Here is a 21,843-nt window from a genome sequence, read left to right on the forward strand (position 1 = left end):
GCAGAGCCAGGCAGATCTCTGTGAGTTCGAGGCCAGCCTGGTCTACAGAGTGAGATCCAGGACAGGCACCAAAACTGTACAGAGAAACCCTGTCTCAGAAAAAAATGTCAATGAAATACTTGCAAATTGAATTTAGCTTCACATAAAAAAGATCATTTATGTAATCAAGTTAGAATCATTTTAGAGAGGAAGGGATGCTTCAATATAAACAACTCAATAAATGTATACATCAATAAATATACTCAAGGATAAAAATAAAATGATCATTGTAATAGGTACAAAAATGTCTTTTGATGAAATCCAATCCTTCATGATACAAGCACTGAAGAGATTAGGAATACAAGGAACAGATCTCAACACAATAAGAGTTATATATGACGAATATAGTTGACATTATCTAATTGGAGTGAAAAATATAAAGCATTTCCATGGATATCAAGAACAAGACCAGTGTGTCCCCTTTCTCCACTCTTAATACACTGCTTGAAGTCTTATCTAGAACAAGAACACAAGAAAGAAATATGAACACAAACTGAAAAAGAAACCAAGTATTCTTATTTGCAGATGCTATCATTCTAGACATAAAAAAACATAAATATTCCATCAGAAAACTCTTAGGTATGATCGATACTTTGAGAAAAGTGATAAGCCAAAAGAATTAACATGTAGAAATAAACTAAGAACAAACAAATTGAGAAAGGACTGGAGGAAATGATTAATTTGCAATTACTTAAGAAAATGCCCTGGGTAGCCTTCCTTCCTAGATCAAACAACCACCCTCCACCTTTCAGAGGCCTGTAGCCTAGGGTGCTAACAAGTAAGTAGGCCTTCTGCTTCCTTGTCCCTAAGTTACTCAATTCTACCTGCCCCTCCTGGAGGTGCCTTGATGTTGCTGCCATGTTGGCCCTCCTCCTTTTTCCTCCCTAGGCTACCCAGTTCACCTCCCTGATTGCCTGATCCCACTGCTGTGCAGGACCCTCTCTCCTCCCATAGGCTGCCCAACTATCAGCCTACCTTTCCTCGGGACTCCACTGTTATTCTTGCCCACAGGTAGACTCATCACCTTCTTACCCTTAAACCACCTAGCTCCCCATGGCCCATTCTCAGGACATCTTACCACTAGGTAGTCCCCTCTCATTCCTTCTCCCTTGGCCACCAAATTTACTGCTGGTCTTTTCTGGGACCTTGAATGACCTAGCCTCTAAGTAGATTCTTATTCCTACTCCCTACGTGTCCCAACACCTCACCTACCTTCCCTGAGACCTCACACTGATTGTACACTTTCTTTCTTTGAACTTAAAAACAAAACTCACATAGTTACCAGTAGATTCAGAAAATGCTTTGCCTAAATTCAAATTCTCTTCATGAGAGAAGTTTCAGATAAAATAAGGTTGGCAGGAATACACCTGTATCTAATAAGGACTACATGTGACAAATCCATCATCTTAACGGAGAAAAACTCAATGTAATACCATTAAAATCAGGAAAAAGACTAGGTTGTCCACTGTCTCCACTACTGTCCAATAAACTGCTCAAAGTCTTAGCTACACCATTATGATGAGAAGAGAAGCAAATAGGAAAAGAACTCAAAGCATATTTGTTTTTGGATAATATGATATTACACATAAGAGACCCCAAAGAATCCAACAGAAAACTCCTAGAACTAATTTATATTTCCTACACAGTGTCTGGGTAAAAAATAAACATCAATAGTTTTTCTATATGCCAATGTGAAACACACTGAAGAAGAGATCACAGATACAATTCCATTTGCAATAGCCTTTTAAAAAACTCTGAGTAAATCTAATCAAGGAGGTAAAAGACTTCTCCAATGGAAACTTTAAAAATTATGAAGACATTCAAAGATGGCAAGTTTTCCCATGCTGGTGGATTGTTACAATATTGTGAAAATGATAATCCTACCCAAAGCAATTTACAGATTCATTCAATCCTAATCAAAATCCCCATGCTACTATTCACAAAAATAGAAAAAAAATCTTAAAATTCATATGGAAATATAAAAGACTCTGATGGCCAAGGCAATCCTGAGCAAAAAGAATATACCTGATATTAAGTTATTCAACAGAATTCATAGTACTAAGGAGCATTGTAGTGACATGGGCACATGCGCGTGCGCGCGTGCACGCGCGCACACACACACACACACACACACAGAGGCAGAGAGAAAGAGAGAGAGAGAGAGAGAGAGAGAGAGAGAGAGAGAGAGAGATTGATTGATTGATTGATCAAGGAAACAACATAAAAGTCCCAAATAGAAGTCCATGCAACTACCAACATCTGATTTTTGACAAAAATGAAAAGACAACATTTTCAACAGTGTTGGGAAAACTGATGTCTGCATGCATAACAATGTAATTAGACCTGCCCTATTATAAAACCTCCAGATGGATCAAAGTCCTCAATGTAATATATGAAATTCTGTAACTGGTAGAAGGGATGGGAGGGAGTAGACTACAACATATAGGAATAGGTAAGAATGTTATAATTGGAACTACAGTCACTCAGAAATAAGGCCAACAATTGACAAAGGAAGCTCATGAAACTAAAAACTTCTGTACAACAAAGGAAACAGTCAATATGGTGAAGAGGCAACCTACAGAATAGAAGAAATTATTTTTCAGCTATATATCTTAAAAAGGATTAATGTCTAGAATACATGAAAAACTAAACAAGTAAATAAAAACCTCAATTAAAAATGGAATATAGGTCTAAACAGATAATTCTCCAAAGAATAAATAGCAATGGGTAATAAACACTTTTGAAGAGTATTTATTAGCATTAGCCATCAGAGAAATGCAAATTATAAAACTGCTCTGAGATTCTGTTCACCCCTAGTCAGAATGGCCATCATTGAGAAACCATATGAAAACAAATTGCCAGAATGATTTGTGGAAACAGGATTCATTGTTGGTGAAGTGTAAACTTTTGTAGCCATTAAGAAAATTAGTGTGGAGATTCTTCTAAAACAGTGGGGTTTTTTTTGACCTTTCTAATGCTGTGACCCTTGAATGCAGTTCCTTATGTTGTGGTGACCCCCAACCATAAAACTCTTTTTGGTGCTACTTCATAATTTTGCTACTGTTATGAATCCTACTGTAAATGTCTGATATGCAGGATATCTGACATGTAACCCCTGTGAAAGGGTCTTAAAGCCCCCAAAGAGTCACAAACCACAGCCTGAGAACCACTGCTCTAAAAGCTTAAGATAGAACCACCACATGTTCCAGTTATTCTACTCTTGGACATAGACACAAATGATATTCTATACCCTACTATAGAAATACTTGCTCATCCATGTTTAAACTTGCTTTGTTCAAACTAGTTAAGAAATGGAAACAGTATAGATGTCCACCAACTAATGATTGGATAAGAAAATATGGTACAGTGGGATTTTATCTAGCTGCAGAGAAAAATGATGCTATGAAATGTGTAGGTAATGAGTGGCTCTAAAAATTAGATCCTGAGTGAGGTTAGCCAGGCACAGAAAAACAACCACCACACTATCCATCATATGTACACCTCACATCCTCCATTATATACAGCTCCCAGCTTCAAATCTTTAATTTTGTATGTTCAATTTAGAGTACTAGTTGAAGACGGGGACCTAGGAAGGGGCCAGGGTGGGAATGGTCACAGAAATTGGAAATAATCAAGCTGGAAGAGAGTTGAATCCTCCACCTGACAGGTAGTTTTTGTAGTCTGGAAGCATCTATGTGGACTACTGGGGAAGAAATGTTTTCAATGGTCTCACACAGCTGTGAACTCTGTGACCTAAAAAACCAACCTGGAGAGCTAGAGGATCCCTTTTGTGCAATACTGTCCCTACCATTATGGGGATAAACAACTTCTGATTGGATATGATGCCTACCCAACAGGAAAGAATCCATGTATATTTCTGTAAATCTGATCACATACCCATAGCTGTGGAAATCATAGTCTCTAGTAGTGAACAGAGATCTATGTTGTTTAGTAACTGACACAGATGAAATTACCTTCTAAATATTTGTTTATACCCATAGAGATACACTTACTATTAGCCTTATCAAGAAGCTTCTCTTTCCAGTAAACTGTAGTTAAAACAGAGACTTGTAACTGCGGGGTACTAAGAACATGTGAAGGATGGGTGTTCAGCCCTAAATAAGACAGACATTTATAGCACCCTGTCCATAGTTCATGGGATAATGAAAACAGAAGCAGAGTGGAAAAGAATCTTAGAGCTGATATAGGGAGAAGGCTATAAAATGTCATTTGACACAGTTATGCAACCACAAATTCAAAGCAACCAAGGATACCTTCACTAAGTATGCCCAAGAATTGAAATGTTGACTAACAGTCCAGTATGGCTAGGGGAAGGTCTCAGGAGGGTCTGTTCTTCACAGTTGGACTATTTGCTACTGATAGATTTAGGGAGAAAGGGAGCCATTGCCTTTAATTGTATGTTCATTGATAATTCCACCAGGTTCCAATGGATAGTTCTAATCTTTTTGGTTTTTCGTGACAGGGTTTCTCTGTGTAGCTTTGCACCTTTCCTGGAACTCGCTTTGGAGACCAGGCTGGCCTTGAACTCACAGAGATCTGCCTGCCTCTGCCTCCTGAGTGCTGGGATTAAAGGCCTGTGCCAACACCGCCTGTTCACACAGATGGATAAAGTATAGTACCTATACAAATTAGACTTTTATTATATAACAAAAATAAAATTATAACATTTGCAAGAAAATGAATGGACCTGGAAATCATTATGTAAACAAAGTGAGCTATCCTAAGAAAGACAAAGACTGCATGTTTTCTCTTCTATGTAGAATCTCGAGCAAAATGAGTGTGTTTGTGTGTGGTGAAACTAGAAAGGGATCATGAGAGGGGAGAGAGTTATTGTAAGGAAGTGAAGCAAGGAACAGAGAAAGGAAGAGAATGCATGTGACATGAGGACATAAAAGGTGCTGCTCTTACAATAGTTTATTTTAGTCCTTTATACTGACTGTAAAAGTAGACTTGAAATTGATGGACATTGTCTTCTAGCTCTACATGTTAGTGTCTCATAGGTGAAACAGATTTACTTCATTTTTATATTTCTCTCATTTTTAAAATAGGAATAAAAGGTAGACTCCATTTTCTGTCCCTAAAAATCCTAGGCTTCAACTGTCTGCTGTGGTAGCCTCAAAATAGTTTCACAATGTGTAATTTTTCTTTTATCAGACTTCCTTCAGTCAATGGAGTAATAGATGACCGGCTGCTACACTGTACTTTTTATAACAATCATTTTTGCTTAAGACAAAAGCAAAAAATATGATTTCTTGTGTTCTGGGTGTTTAAACACTAAATGTCTATGCTGCTTTTAAGATGAGTAGCAATTGTCTTGTTCCCCTAACTCTCCTAGCTTACTTTTCATCGTGGAACCAAACTGCATTTCTGTAACTGTAGCAAGACAATTTTAACATAAGAAAAATGTACTAGCTGGAGAATTCCAATGCCAGTTATCTGAAATGTGCTCCTGCATTTTTATTATACTGGCTAGAATTTAGAAGTAGTTGGGGTGTAATTATGAACAACTTACTTGGTTTGTGTCAGATCAACTAAGATGAGATCTTTTTCTAGAAGTACAGCAACAGCATAGGGTTCTTGACATTCTACAACAGAAAGGAAAAATTGAAAAGTTTCCATACTGCATATTTTATTTAAACCACCAACATTGCATTTCAATTATCTCATATAGAGATGGTATTTAAATGATGAGAAAACCAAATTATGAATCAAAGTGACAAAGAATACTTTAATGTTTTATTTGACAAATATAATGTTAAGATCTCTAACAGAACTAGGAAAAATGACCATATGTATAGTACATAGTCAAATACATTTTGAAATCATGGAGAGATGGCAATCCTGGACTAATAGAGAGTGAGAGTGTCACATTGACTTTATGATCACTATCGTACTCATCTATAACCTTAGTGTTTTAGATCTGAATCATGCCTACTAGGAGACACACTAAGACTGCACTAACTCTGCTTCTCTGGGATATGATATACAATCACCTCACTATGAGAGTAAAACACTTAGAGTTGGATATATACCTCAAGTCAATATGGTTTAGTGTACTCTTCTATATTATTCCTGTGTGCATGAGTACAAGCCTACAAAAATCAAAAGTCAGGTTTCTAAAACTCAATCTTCTTTCCATTGTTCCTTTCCCTCCTATTCTTGCTCCATTGTATCCCAGAGACTGTCTCAAAATCAAAGGCCATATGGGGAATAAACCTTTCTTGTGGAGTTTTTGTTCTAGAGAGGTTTACAAGTTGTGAAAAGTGAAGAAATAAGAATTATGAGCTATAAGTAAATAAGGGTAATGGTATAAAATGTAACTTGTGTTAAGATGGGGAGCAGTGATTTAGTTAAGAGGCAAAGAAAGTATTGTTTTCCATTTACAATAAAGGACTAATGGGGAAAGCCTCAGTGAAAGTAGTGTTCTCAGTTTTAGGAAACTGTGTATAAGAAAACATTTCATATGCATGATCTTTGATTCTCAGTAGCTAGAGTGTTGTTTTTTCCATATCATTTAGAAAGCATGTTGAAAGAGGCATAGGATTATCAACCAGTGGTTAAACTTAAATTGAAACCTAGGGCTTTAAACTCTAACTTCCATTATGTTTTCATTATAGCAGCAGTTTCTACTTGCTAGTTGGAAGACTATTTATCCTAAACTCAGTAATCACTTGGAAGATGGTTCCTACAGAGGTCTGAAGTCTTGGGTGGGACATTTAAAACTGGGGTAGACAGCCTTCAGAGTAACTTCCAGGCCTGAGAAAGTACAGTGCCTACACAAGTTTATGTTTATAACCAACATTCACGCAAGAGAAAAAACACAAAAGCAAACAAGTAAATGAGAACAAGGGTTAGAACTTGCTGGTGTTTAGGGAGTTATCTATATGACAATAGGTAGACTGCTACAATCCAATGTCCAAACTGTTCTCATCCTCAGATGTTCCCACTATTTATCTCTAGCATTGTTTAAAGTTCCTCGGTGTTGTTTTACTACAATTTGGCTCTTAGTTTGAAGAAGAGTAGGGTTAGATATGAGAACTTATTTCCTCTCCAGATCTTCTTAGGAACACCATTGGTTAGGTTTATAGCAAACGTTAGAAGATAAAATGGCCAAGGCACTACCATGTGTGAACCAAAGTCATAGATTAATTAAAATTTTAGATGGTTACATCTATGAAAAGTTAGTTGTTCCTACACAAATAAAAACTGGCAACAGAAGTTTCACCTTTGTAGAACCCTTTACATATTGTGATAGCTACTAAAGAATTGTTTAGGAATCAATGTTGAGTTCAATTCTTTGCCTATTATTTACTAAAAGTTTTGTCTTGGGCATATTAGTTTTATTTCTTGACTTGAAGTTCCCTTTCCACCGAAATGGCATAATTATAACTACCTTAAACTGTTATAAAAGTTATATGAAAAAATAAACATGATGATATTTATAGCTAGTAGATTGCAATGATAGTGCATTTTTAGGTTGGTGTGTCTCATTTTTTAACCCTTGATCCTACTAATTAAGGGTGAAAAAAGTTCTATCACAATTGTTATTCTGAAGATAATGCATCATTTGAGAGGCTTTGAGATGGCTGTCCCACTAAATATAGATGTGAACTGGCAAGCTCCAATTACAGTCATCACTCTAGGTGATGATCCCATTAACAATGATAAAACATTTGAGTTTTGTGAGAATGAGTTAAATCATCAAATGTCATAAAAGTATCAGCAGTATTAAAATTATGAATGACTTGGTTTAGCCTGGGAATGACATTTATCATTATTTAGCTGTAAAAGTTGGAATTTCCTCTTAACTACTATGGAATAATAATTAAAATATATTAACAAGATAATATAAGACAGTGCATAGAATATTGTGTCATTTGTAGAAAAAACAAGATAATGTGGAGGGGGTGGGGAGTGGGGTGGGGGAGTGAGAGAAGGGGAGGGAGTGGGAACTGTGGTTGGTATATAAAATGAAAAAAATTTAAAATAAAATAAAAATGCTGTGACTGTGTGTGAAACGTGTAGTGTTTTGGGGGTTTGTTTTAATATTTTATTTTTGTTCGTTTTGAAGCAAAGACTCACACACACTATACTATAGCATAAACTACTAAAACTCACTATGTAGCTTAGGCTGGTCTTGAACTCATGACAATACTCTTGCTTCAGTTTCCCCAGTTCTGAGATTATATGAGTGAAACCACACACCCAGCTACATTAAATATATATTACTATATTACACATATATTATAAATGCCTTTGGTGCAATTTGGATTTTGAGAGTCTCTCTTGAAACCTGAATATTCCTTGGACAAACCCTACTAAAACTAGTGCTTTCTTTCATCTTAGTATTTCCTCAAAGTTCTTCTGTTTCTCTCCAAACTTCTCCAAAAACCTTAGTTGTTTTCTTCTAAATTGATCTTACCAAACCCCACAATTTATAAAACCTTAGTCAATATTCTCAATAAGGTCTGTTTAAATCCTGTTTCTCTATTGAGCCTTTACATGAATATTTCAGTCATTTAACCAGCTATAAAAAGGTGGATTATTTATACTGTGAACCATAAAATTCAGCATTATAATCATGCATTACTTCAATTCAACAATTCATAGTTATTTCATTGACCCAACCAGATTTTATGTAAAGATTATGTTCATATTTCTATAAGCTTAACAAGTACCTATAGTATTGAGACCACAGCAACATTCAATAAATAGATGTTGATTAAAAATGTAGGTCATTTGTCTCTAGTAACTCTTGAAATAAAGTGCTACATTGATTGTTACCTATTATATATTTTTAAAAAGCTAAATAATTTAAAGGAAATAAATATATTTAGTAATGAAACACAACATATGTATTGCTATAGTTAACAAAATATGTTCATTTACCTTTCCACTGATAATATTTGGGTAAAATTATTCCCTTTCTATACATGATAAGTAAAACATGTAAGTATCTTAGTGGCTAGTAAGTGTCAGAGGTGAATCATAAATCCAAATATTCTGTCCCAAGTCAAGTTTTCATCTTATATCTACAAGTCCCCTATATTGTTTTGGTCATAAATTAATATTTCCGGTTTACTTTTTAACCATTTTAGATTTATTTTATCACCATTAGATTTTTTTGTATGAGTTTAGACTAGTTTTATGTTTACAAAGGTTTTGCATCTTTACTCAAAATGATAAATACACACATGCATCTCTCCTCCTGATGGTCTTATGACTATTCTCCAAATTAAAACAAATCACTAACCACACATCAGCAATCCTAGAGTAATCAGGTGTGCTGCAGTTGCATCTGAAGCAAAGGCAGATGTGAAGGAGATGCAGCACCACCAGAGTTACAGATCACTGATATCAGGTAAGTGCTTTAACTTTGATTGGCATTGGGATGGGATGGGTGGAGCTGGTCTAGGAGAGACTATTAGGAGACCTCAGTTTCCCCAAGTGACTTCACCCTGGACCCCTATCGGACCCTCCCAGCTCAGCTTCCACCATCCTTATCAAAGTTTAAAGCACTTACCTGATATTAGAACCTGAAACGCCAGCACTGCTGCACTACATCTGTCTTACTTCCAGTTTGCCAAGTAGGTACAATTGCAGAACCTGCGCCAGCAACTGTAGCTCAGTGTTGTACCACAATGGATATCTGCTGCCAAAACTGAAAATATTTAACCTTAATTTCATTAGGAACTTGTCATTTCAAAATGATTTTTTTCTAAAATTAAATGTTTCATTTTTATCTACTTACCATTTGGATAAGGTGTTTCACATAAAGTTAGAAATTCAACAATAGGATGATCCATTTCAAGTACTGTGATTGCTTTTCCATGCATGATGGTTAAACTTGGTCTTCTGCAAGCTTTGTCATATGACAGCCCACCAGAGAATATTATAAATGGTTCACTACATAGGAGGAGAAAGGGTAATGAGACTATATTCCTTAAGATAACACCAAGTCAAAACACAAGCCTTTAAATAAAGGGTTCAGAGGAGATTATCCACAATGCAAATGGCCTTCCTGACCCGAGTTTCTCAGCTAACAATGACTATTTTTTTTTCTTTTTTCCTTTCTTTCTTGAGACAGGGTTTCTCTGTGTAGCTTTGCGCCTTTCCTGAAACTCACTTTGGAGACCAGGCTGGCCTCAGACTCACAGAGATCTGCCTGCCTCTGCCTCTCAAGTGCTGGGATTAAAGGCGTGCACCACCACCGTCCGGCAACAATGACTATTTCATCAACTCCCTTTTCTGATCTACACTCTAGCTACTAGACTGACTAATGGGTAAGTGTAAAGATAGTTGAGCAGCGTTGGGAAAAGACAAGCTGGAGTGGAGTGGAGCTACTCACTGACTCTGAAAGGGACATATTTGTACACTTTATCTTGCTACAAAATTCTATATCACTATCATTAGAACATTAGTTTATGTTATAATATTCAATTAATGAGTGGGCATGTGGGACCAAGTCCCTCAGATGAAAAAGAGAGGCAGATTTTAATACAAGATGAAGTATCACAGTGGAAAGCTCAGAATGATAGATGAGAACATAAAAATTCTAGATAATGAAGTTTCTGGGGTAAAAGGTTTATGAGCAGATAGAAAAATAGTATGTAGATGAATAATAATTTCTCAAAGAATATCTCCTCAGTTTTATGCACATCCAGCAAGCTCTAGCTGGCTCGAGTAACTTCACATGAAATTGTATTCTATTACTTCAGTACTTTTTTATTTCTGAAATTAAAATACAATTGCATCATTTTCTCCCTTCCCTTCTTCCCTCCAACCCCTCCTATGTACCTTCCTTTGCTCTCAACTTATGGCCTTTTTCTTTGTTTACACACACACACACACACACACACACACACAGTTTTATATATATATATGTATATATAATTACTTTTCAAGATACAAATAAGTAATAAACTGAGTGTCACTCATTTCTCATTTTTGTTGGATTGAGACTGTTCTGGGAGAGAGGGGAGGTTGGGGGGGGGGACTAGGAAGAGTGGAGGGAGGGGAAACTGTGGTCAGCATGTAATGTAGGGAAAAAAAGATAGAAAGAGTCAAGAAAAAGAAAGACAGACAGGAAGACAGAAAGGAAGGGAAGCGGAAGGAAGGAAGGAAGGAAGGAAGGAAGGAAGGAAGGAAGGAAAGAAGGAAGGAAGGAAGGAAGGAAGGAAGGAAGGAAGGAAGGAAGGAGGGAGGAGGAGAGGAGGAAAGGAGGAAAGGAAGAAAGTGAGAGAGACATGGACTCCAAATGTCCAAATGGACATTCCTGTATATGTCTTTTAGGGCATTTACAGAGACAACTGCCATGTGGAGTTGCAAACCAAGGCAGTGAGGGAAGACCGTGCTGAAGTTGGCAGTACTGTCCAACAGTTTGGGGTTCAGGGAGTACCTTCTCTTTGTTTTTTATTAAAATTTTGAATTGCCCCAAATTAATAGATAGAAAATTGATAATATTTACAAGCCAGTTATGCCCTTGTCCTCTTTCTATGCCCCCCAAACAAATATCTACCAAACTACTTCTCATGCTATTTAAAAACCACTAGTTTTTTGTCTTGGTCTTTGCTACTAGAGCCTACCAAATTCAAAAGCTGGCAGTAATTTATGTTTTAGCACACAAGTCAAATTACACAGTGTGTGATAGACAGTTAAAACCAACTGAATCAAAGTGAACATTGCTGAGCACATCACAGGAGTACATTTTCAAAACGACACATTTATAACCAAACAGAAGCCATAAAGTCCATGGATCATAAGATTTATCATGGGAAAAGTGTCTCAGGCTTTACATGAAACGGTTTATTCTCATTTTGCTGTTTTATTTTAAAGATTTGTATAATCTATAGAAAAGACTGAACACTAACTGATAATTCAATGGATATTATAGTCCTTAGGACAGCCAACACTGAAGTAATGAAAAATTCTTTTGAAGGAAATGACACACATGAGAAGGAAAACCAAATAAAGCTATAAGTTGCTTGGAACAATTAATATAATTTCCTGACCCTCAAAGATCCTTAGCATTTACACTGTATAAAATGTGATATATACACATACTGAATCCCAAGGCACGAGAAAACTCCTCATTATAAATAGTATTTTAATAAGTGAAGAATTATATAAGATTTGGTTTCCATCCACAATGTTTAAATTTGGAATATTTTATTTCTTTAGTTATACTTTATTAAACTGGCCTGCTAGAGAGATATTGATAATTTACCATAATTTTATATTAAAACTTCAGAACAGGAAATTTTAACAAACATAATTGTATCTATGATGCTAAGAGCACATTACAATGTGAGAAAGTGACTAATATAAAGTAGGAATTTTCAGTTTATAGTTCTGTTTAGGGGCTGACAAGATGGCTCAGCATGTCAAAGTGCTTCCTGCACAAGCCTGCCTTGTGAGTTAGATCCCTGGAACTCACGTGCATGTACATGCACAATAATAATAATAATAATAATAATAATAATAATAATAATAATAACAATAATGTTCAGGCAAGGTTTATTATGCTCACATTGGGTGGGAAATACCATTAATAATAATTTAAAGAAGCAATGCAGAAATAGTGGATATGGTGTCTATAAATGTAATAAAATTGTATTAAAATGTGATTTCATCTTATACATCTTAAAATTTAGTTCTTTCGCATTATGAAAATACATAACTTTATAATTCCAACTAAAGGTTATCTCTCCAGTTTTAGTATGCAACATCCTAAATTCAGAGAGATCTGGTTATATATTTAAATCTCATAAGGAATATTAATAGATGCATAGATTTAGCTTAATAAACACTGCTGCAAGCATTATAAATGTTTTTAAGTCCTCAGTTATTAGAATTAATATATATATGATGTTAATATAAATATAATTAAAATATGTTATTTGTTATTTTCAATATTCATAATAATCAACAAAATAAGTTACTGATTTAGAGAATTTATAATTCTATGACAATATAATCTTACATATATCCACCAAGTACAGCCACATACCTGTTCCTGCAAGTTTTGTACTCTACTTTAAGAATTGGTTTACAAGACTCAGACTTTCTTCCTTCTCTTTGACTTTTTCCTAATGAAAGAAAGAAAGAAAAAAAGAATTAAATCTGATTTAAACTATACTGATCCATGAGAATTTTTAAAATTTCAGTTAAGAAATATAAACATGGAACAATAATATAATGAAAAAAAAGGAAGAGAAATGTACAAGCTCCTGGAGGTGAGTCATGTAGCTTCCTGCACTGCGACAGTAACCCTTGCACAGAGTGCAAGGTGGCAGGTGATACAAACACGCCGGAAGCCAAAGGCTCAAGCACAGCTTTAATTGTAGATACTGCTTACAGAAGAGAATGGGACAAGCAATATTTCCATCCATGATGATTAAGTTTGGAATAATTTATTACTTTAGCTATATTGTTAAACTGGTCATTTTTATGAGTTAATGCGTAGTAACATCTGTTTAAGCTAAAGATATTGGTTTATTCTTAAAGTACCCATATTTGACATAGTAAGTCTATGTATTCTAATATTTTACCTTTTATCTCCATTCTTGAAGACGATTTTGCTAGATTTAGATTTATGGACAGTATCAGGTCATGAGCTGAGAGTTTGCTATTTGGGAATTCATGTAATGTAACTACTACTTACTGACAGTCTATCATCTTCTAGTTTTAATATTTTCTAGATTAGGAATCCTCAGTGTTTTTGAATTTTGCTTCTACTCTATAGAATGTGCTTTTTTCCTTCTGGTTGTTTTCAGACAACTTTTATGTCTTTTATTTGCAGCAACTTAAAAAATGTTATGTTTCAACTTGTTTTGTTTCTTTTTTAAAATTTATTCTATTAACACTTCTAACAGGCTTCTTGCACAAACTTTTGGTACTTTTTTGCCATTTATCTATAATATATTTTGATGTTTGTTTCTTTTTCTGGAATATGAGTCAGCTTTGTTAGATTTTTGTTGTGGAACACATCTCTGAGTCTTAATTTTTATATTTGTTTTTGTCAATATTTTTGTTACAGATTTCAAGTAAACTAGTTCCAACTTAATGGAGATAAAAGGTAATTTCAAATAAAAGAAGCTCAATGAAATCATTTCAACAGACCTACCTAAAATGCAAATATGTTCACAAATAAATGAAATTATAAAGGGTATTAATTATAATACATATGGTCACTTAAAATTGACAATAATATATCTGTGTATGATATGTAATTATAGTACAAATGATAATGAAAGTAGATAAGGAGATCTATATGGCTACAAGATGTCTCTATATTATATGAAGTGTTAAAATTTTAGCACTAACATATTAAGTAGCTAAGGAAACATTGTGATACATGCAACAATAGAAAAAAAGATAAAGTGCCCATGAATTAAAATGTATTCCTAATAATAATGTTTAAATTATTTGAAAGTGGGAAAACAAAGAAAAGCCACCAAATATAGTATGAACAACAGAAAATAATAAGTAGATCTAAATCTAGTCTTACTAGTAATTATATTTAATGTTAATGGACTAACATACTAACCCTAAGACAGGAAAAAACAAAAGACCTGAAATATGCTCTTTATAGAAGAGCTAATTGGCCGGGTGGCAGTGGCTCACACTTTTAATCCCAGCACTCAGGAGGTAGAGCCAGATGGATGTCTGTGAGTTCGAGGCCAGCCTGGTCTACAGACCAACATCCAGGACAGGCACCAAAACTACACAGAGAAACCATGTCTTGAAAAACCAAAAAGAAAAAGAAAAAGAAAAGAAGGAAAAAGAAGAAGAGCTGATTGATGTCCTCTGCCAGTCTGTAACATAAAGGAATTGGAAAAATTAAGTTGTGAAGCAGCAATTCTATAGTCTCTGTAATTTCTTTTCAAAGTCTGCATCTTACCATGTGGGACTGTGGTTTGGAAAGGGCGACTTGGGCTTTTCAGGTTCCATAAAGTCAAGCTACCATCTGAATGGCTACACATGAACTGTTTGCCCTCATGATGCCAATCAATTGAATGAATAGCCTGATAAAATAACAATAAAAAACAAGTACGTGGGGGAAAGTAGATATATTATATCATCATACATTCCAAAAACATTTGACATAAAATTAATATACTGATAACATGTTTTCTCACCTAGATTAGGCTGTCTTTGGCTTCAATCCACTACAGACTTTTAAAAGACTATCAAAACTCATTTACTTAAATAACAATTTTGAAAAAAAAATAATATTAGATCTCAGAACATTTTGATGTAAATTCTATGCCCTTCCTATATCCTACCATTCCTGTTTGAAAAATTATTTACATTGAAGTAAAAGTATAGTAATCAGAAGATAATTTCTTGAAAGATGTAGGCCTAGTATGACTTAAAGCATATAATTTAAAAAATATTTTGAGCTAGCCCCTGAAGGCATTCTATATGCCAGATTGCATGAAATACACTTTACATGACATGTATTAATAATCATTTAAAGGGCATTATTTTATTTTACTATTATTTCTTTGTTTTCAAATGGTGAAATTGGCCTAGAGACTGAGATACTCATTTGCTTTTTAAAGCCACAGAAGTCAAGGCAAACTCCTTATAAAACCTATATTCTCAACTGTTACACAGTATTGCCTCAAGCATATAATATACTAATTGATTTAAAGCAAGTAAGATTTAATTTTTAAAATTTTCAAGTCCATTTTATAGTGTTGAGTTAGACAAGATTCAACAGTAATTACTTCATTTTTAAAGTTATATTAATCTCTGTGGTGGTGTAGTATCTTTTATAACATAGATTTTAAAGAAAGATCTACTGAATTAGTAAGTAATAGATATTGCATTTCCAAATCTTTGGTATTCTTTGTGAATAAATTAATTACCATAATTTAACCATTTTGTTAAATACAACAGGACAAGTCCCAGTGCATAAGAAAATAAAAAGGTGTATAAACATCTCCCCTGCCACAAGAAACATAGAGTGAAGGTTAATATGGGTGAATATTAATCATATTTATTGTTCAGAACTTTAAGCATATGTGTGCTTATATAATTACATAACTGAATTCTTTATGTAACCAAGTGTGAAATTTTCAACCAATATATATATATATAGTATTAGAGTTACAGCTAACTGATACCTTGACTAATCATTAAACATAAAAGTAATAAGATAAGATTCAGACCTCAATATAAGATTACAACATAAAAGGCAATATGAAATCCTGTACTTGTGGAATTTTGTTTTTCTTTTCTTTTTTTTCTCACTCTAGCCATAATTTCTGTACAGAGACTCTTTTCTTAGCAGTCTCCAACATTTAGAGATAACATTCTTCATTGTTTTCTTTGTTTATTTTTGTCTTTTCTCTTTATTTCTTTTCCCTTCTACAGGTAGTTCAAACAAAATAGCTTCTTTTGTCAACTTTGCTGAACCTCAGTCAAACTTCATGGTCAGCAAAAGTAGAGGATGAGTAGTGGACAGACCCAAAGCCTCATCTATGGTGATATATTGTGTCCCCCAAAATATTGTGCACCCTAATAAACTTATCTGGGGTCAGAGACTAGAACAGCCATAATATTAAACATATATGTATATATATACACACACACATAAACACATGTGTGGGTATATGCACATGAGTACAGTCCCTGAGAAGGCTAGAAGAGGTAATCGGATTCCATGGAGCTGGAGTTACATGTAGTTGTGAGCTACCATAGACCATGAAAGAGCAAGCCATGCTCTTAAACATTAAGATAGTTCTCTAGCCCATAAAAGGTATCTTTAGTCACCAAAACTTTAAAATTTTAATTGTTATGATGTGATAGGAAAGAAAATGTTGAATATTCTAAGGCAACTAGAAGTCCATTGGGTGATACTTTTTATTTCTCTAATGTAAAAATGAAATGTTCTAAAAGAACTAGATGGAACTCTAGTTTACTTCCATGCACCCTTAAAACAGGTGACAATCTGCCCACACGAGAGCAGATGTTAACTAGGCAGAGATTTTGGATCTGTATTTCTCTTCTGTCTTGCCCCATCCCTGCCTTACTTCTAATCTAAGGGACTAGATGATCACCATTGCTTCCCAGTTACAAGAAATGGTCTCCCTTTTCATCTTCCTTTGCAGCTGCATTGTTGTCATTGCAGTTTCTTCTAGATGGGAGAATAATTAAAGGCCTAGAATCAAGAGACCAACTGAAATGTCATCTTGGAGAAACCAAGTCAAGACTCAATTATACATAATAAAAATTACCTCAAATACTTATTGTCAATTATTTGGTCTTATGCACAAAACATTTCATTATTCTAATAAGACAAATAATAGAAGGGAAAAGCTTTCAAACTATCTTGAACTCTTAGCCACAGAAAATGAATTTTTTAGGAAGGTTTGAATAGTGCCTTTAGAAACCTGAAAATCAAGAAGCAAGATGTGAGTATGGAACCTACATAAAAGAAAAGGAGATGTGACAAATCAAGAAAACATCATAAGAGAAACATATATATAAACCCCAACATAGGTAATAATCTCCTCCAATTGGCTGTCAAGGCAGAATTCCCATTCAAAAATAATCAACAGTTAAAACTTATACAAACAACAAAATAATATTAAACACTGAGTAAGGACAGGTAGGATCCCAGTGATAAAAAATATTAGTAAAGCACAAAACTTCAGAGTGTTCAGAAAAGTGACACATAGTCCTCAAACTTTTCAAAAATGTCAAAGAAATCACTTACCTCATCATAATAAACTCTCAGTTCTGCTCTTTTAGATTTCAAATCCCAGAATACTACAGTACCATTTTCATAACCTATCAGCAGCTGGAAAACAGTAAAACAACTATTTCTTAATTCTGACATTAATTTTTTTCTGACATTAATTTTTAACTGTGTTCAAATAAAAAGTAATATTACTATAAATACAAACCATGCTACACAACACAGCCTGATTTCTACTACCTTTACCAGCACTTAAATGTTTCCTACTGTAAGAATTTTTTCAAACAAAGATATTGATGTAGCAATTAAAACAAATTTAAGGGTCAATAATCTTTGCTGCAATATGAATATAACCATAGAACTCTGCTGGGTTTTAAAGAACAAGGATACATTTAAATACATATGGCACATTATATTTTATGTAAAAATGGAAAGATAAATAGAATAGAAAATGAAGACAAAATAAACGATGAATTGTTATGTTTAATTGGCTTCTAATATACCATTCAGTACTATACACCTAAAAAAGTAGATAAAACAGTTTTAATTTCTTTATATAAATACTATTTACTTTGTGCAAATATTTTATGATATTCTCACCTTTATGATATCTCTCACAGCTCTTCATTATGGGGATGAATCAAATGTAGGACCTTGTACATGCTAGGCACAATCTCTGCCACTGAGCTATATCCAAAGCCTTGAGTAAATATTTTAAACCAGTGGCTTATACACCTTCAGAAGTTAAAGCTTTAAAAAAAATTCTCTATCTTATTAATATTAGCTAATTGTATCCTACAGTATAAGCTTGACGGGTTCTAAAATCACCCTGGAAACAAATGTCTGTGGAGGACTTTCTAGATTAGATTAATTGATGTGAGTAGCCCTATCCTAAATGTAGATGGCACCATTCCATGGATTAGGGCTCTGGACCACCTATACAGGAGAAAGCTTGCTGAGCATAAGCATTCATCACTCTCTACTTACTGACTGTGGATATAAAGTGATCTGCAGCATCATGCTTCTGTCTCTATGCCTTTCCCACCATGATAGACTTTCCTTCAACTACAAACCAAAATAACCTCTTTTTTCTTTTTAAAAATTATTTCATTTTTTTACAGTTCTTTTTTATTATTTTTAATTTTATAATTTAATTTAATTTTACAAAGCAGCCACGGATTCCCCTGTGCTCCCTCCTCCCATGTCCCCTCCCCCCTTTCCCCCATTCCCATCTCCTCCAGGGCAAACACTCCCCTGGGGATTCAACTCAGCCTGGTAGATTCAGTGGAGGCAGGGCCAGTCCCCTCCTCCCTTCACCCAGGCTGAGCCAAGTGTACCAGCACAGGCCCCAGGCTCCAAAAAGCCAGCTCATGCACTAAGGACAGGTCCCAGTTCCATTGCCTGGGGGCCTCCCAAACAGTTCAAGCTATTCAATTGTCTCACTTATCCAGAGGGCCTGATCCAGCTGGGGGCTCCACAGCTATTGGTTCATAGTTCATGTGTTACAACTAGTTTGGCTATTTGTCCCTGTGCTTTTTCCAATCATGGTCTCAAGACCCCATGGGAATAGAAAGAAGCAAAGTGCTAGAGAGGTCCCCAGAAATCCACAAAGAAACTTCTACAGTAGACTACTGGCAATGGTCAAGAGAAAGCCTGATCTGACCTACTCTGGTGATTGAATGGCCAAACACCTTAACTGTCATGGTAGAACTCTCATCCAATAACTGATAGAAGCAGATGCAGAGATCCAAGGCCAGGTGGAGCTCCAGGAGTCCAATCGGCGAGAAAGAGGAGGGACTGTATGACCAAAATAACCTCCTAATTTCATAAACTGCTTTGGTCAGATATTTTGTTGTAGCAATAAGGAAAGTAACTGTCAACACACTGGTGTTTGTATTTAAATCAATATAGAGTATTGGAAAAGTAAGAGTCTTCCTTTTAAAATTGAAGAATATGAAACAGATAAAACTGAATTATTATCAAAGAGATATATTTTTACTTATTCTATTTATGTTTTATGTATATGATATTTTGCCTGAATTGTATGTGCACCACATGTATACCTGGTGCCTGTTGAGGCCAGAAAAGTCCCTGGAACTGAAGTTACAGACAGTTGTGAGCTACCAAGTGGGTGTTGGGACCTGAACCGAGATCATCTTCAACAGTAACAAGTAAGGTCAACCACTAATCCATTGCTCTAGTCCTTAGAGTTATTTTTTTAAGCCATATCTTACACCCAAATGCTTAGTTATAGAGCTACACATGATAATATTTAAATTGATTTGACAAAAGTGTTGAGCTTTCTGATATGCTAAATTAAAGGACATTATTTTTAAAATGTTAAAATGGAGGGTTTAAAGGGAAGAAAGGGAAGAGGGAATGATGTAATTATATTATCCTCAAAAATAAAAGAAAAAACTTTGAAAATGTTCAATATCCTTAGTCATTGTGAAGATGTAAATTAAAACTATTTTGAGATTTCATCTTAACCCAAACAGAAAGGCTAAGATAAAATAAATAATACCCCCAATAAACAATCATCAAAAAAATGACAACTTACAGGACCATTTACAGGAGAACCACAATATTGTTTTTGAATTTGACAATATTAATGCCTGCTTTGACCTTTTAGATAATTTTTCTGAAAATTTTCCTCTACAAATGATCAGTATTGTTCCTATATGTATTTATATTTGATGTATATTTACAGAACATTTCAGAATCTTTCTTCAAAGTCAACAAGATCCCCTTTCAATCACTATATTCTGGACCTGAGAATTGACTTACATGTGGAAGACTGATGAGATGTGTTTTTCCATGTTGGTGATAATATTAAGAGAAAACTACTCTTTACCTTTTTCTGATTATGCAAACCAAACATCTCAGTCAAATGCCCCACCTAATTTTGTTCTTAGAAATGGCATGCAATATTAGTTAACACCATGGATTCATGCATTGCTACTCTAGCCTAGCTGCTTGTTACAGTAATTTATACCCATGCTGCCAGATGGTTAAATATTGCCACCTGGCCTCTACCAATCTAGATATTTAATCCTCATAGATAGTATGGAGACTGGCTCTTTGTCATCATTTCCTACTGTCAACAAAGGCCTAAGAAAAGATAACCACTACCTAGTTTTGTAAATGTGTTACCTGCTTTTCCAGAGCATTCTGCCTTGCTTAGTAGAAACAATACCCTTAGAAGCCTCTTGGAGAGCACTGAGGAAGTGACTTAGTACTACTCTCCGTTTTTGTTTCTTCTGATCTGACCCCTTCTTTATACTACACCAGAAGGTATAGTTGGTATTTCTAGTTATCAAATGTCTCTGTTGAGTCAAGGCCTCAGAGAATTATCCCCGCAAACTACTAGGGCAATTTATCCTCACCAAAGAATTATATCCTGAGCCAGGCGGTGGTGGCGCATGCCAATAATCCCAGCACTCAGGAGGCAGAGCCAGGCTGATTTCTGTGAGTTCAAGGCCGCCTGCTCTACAGAGTGAGATCCAGGACAGACTCCAAAGCTACAGAGAAACCCTATCTCGAAAAGCCAAAACAAACAACAAACAAAACAAAAACAAGAATTATATCCCAAGGTATGTCCTATGTAATGAACTGACTTCTATATTACCTCCAAGTTCAAACCCTTAAAAATCATTGCTCAACCCATTCTTTTGGTGACTGACATTAGGGTCCTCAGTTTCTTTTGTAAATACTCTACTTATTTTATACATATTCTGTTTCCTCATAGAGAAAGACTTATATATTTATGTTAGATTGTAGTGATATCTGAGGTCTGATTCCGGTTTTAGACCTGAGTTAATAACTCCAGGTATCCTTGTGAATACAATTATCAGTCTCCTAAAGAATAAAAACTATTTTCTCTAAGTAACAGTGAAAGTGATGACTCTTGGTCCAATGGGTTCATGGAAGTTGAGGCTGGTCAAAAGAGTTTTCTCAGGTTTATCTTCATGTTTCCCTATTCTGGGTGTGATAGTTGAAAAGCATGATTTTTAAAAAGTCATATATTCATTCAAAACTTCAATATGTAGCCTTATTTTTGAAAAAAGGTCTTT

General features: G+C 34.9%; 1 protein-coding gene across 10 annotated transcripts in view; it reads right to left on the bottom strand.

Annotated features, from left to right (window-relative positions):
* Stxbp5l (syntaxin binding protein 5 like) overlaps positions 1–21,843 on the bottom strand; it is a 250,942-nt gene that overhangs the window by 117,682 nt on the left and 111,417 nt on the right. For all 10 annotated transcript variants that reach the window (XM_036203312.1, XM_036203309.1, XM_036203307.1 and 7 more), the window contains exons 8-12: positions 17,789–17,872; positions 14,963–15,086; positions 13,070–13,148; positions 9,812–9,966; positions 5,573–5,645 (exon numbers count right to left, since the gene is read on the bottom strand). In XM_036203312.1, the coding sequence (XP_036059205.1) occupies positions 5,573–5,645; positions 9,812–9,966; positions 13,070–13,148; positions 14,963–15,086; positions 17,789–17,872 (515 nt within the window). The remainder of the gene's footprint in view (positions 1–5,572; positions 5,646–9,811; positions 9,967–13,069; positions 13,149–14,962; positions 15,087–17,788; positions 17,873–21,843) is intronic.

The sequence above is a fragment of the Onychomys torridus genome, chromosome 12 (genome assembly GCF_903995425.1).
Source record: "Onychomys torridus chromosome 12, mOncTor1.1, whole genome shotgun sequence".
In the NCBI taxonomy this organism is placed as follows: Eukaryota; Metazoa; Chordata; class Mammalia; order Rodentia; family Cricetidae; genus Onychomys; species Onychomys torridus.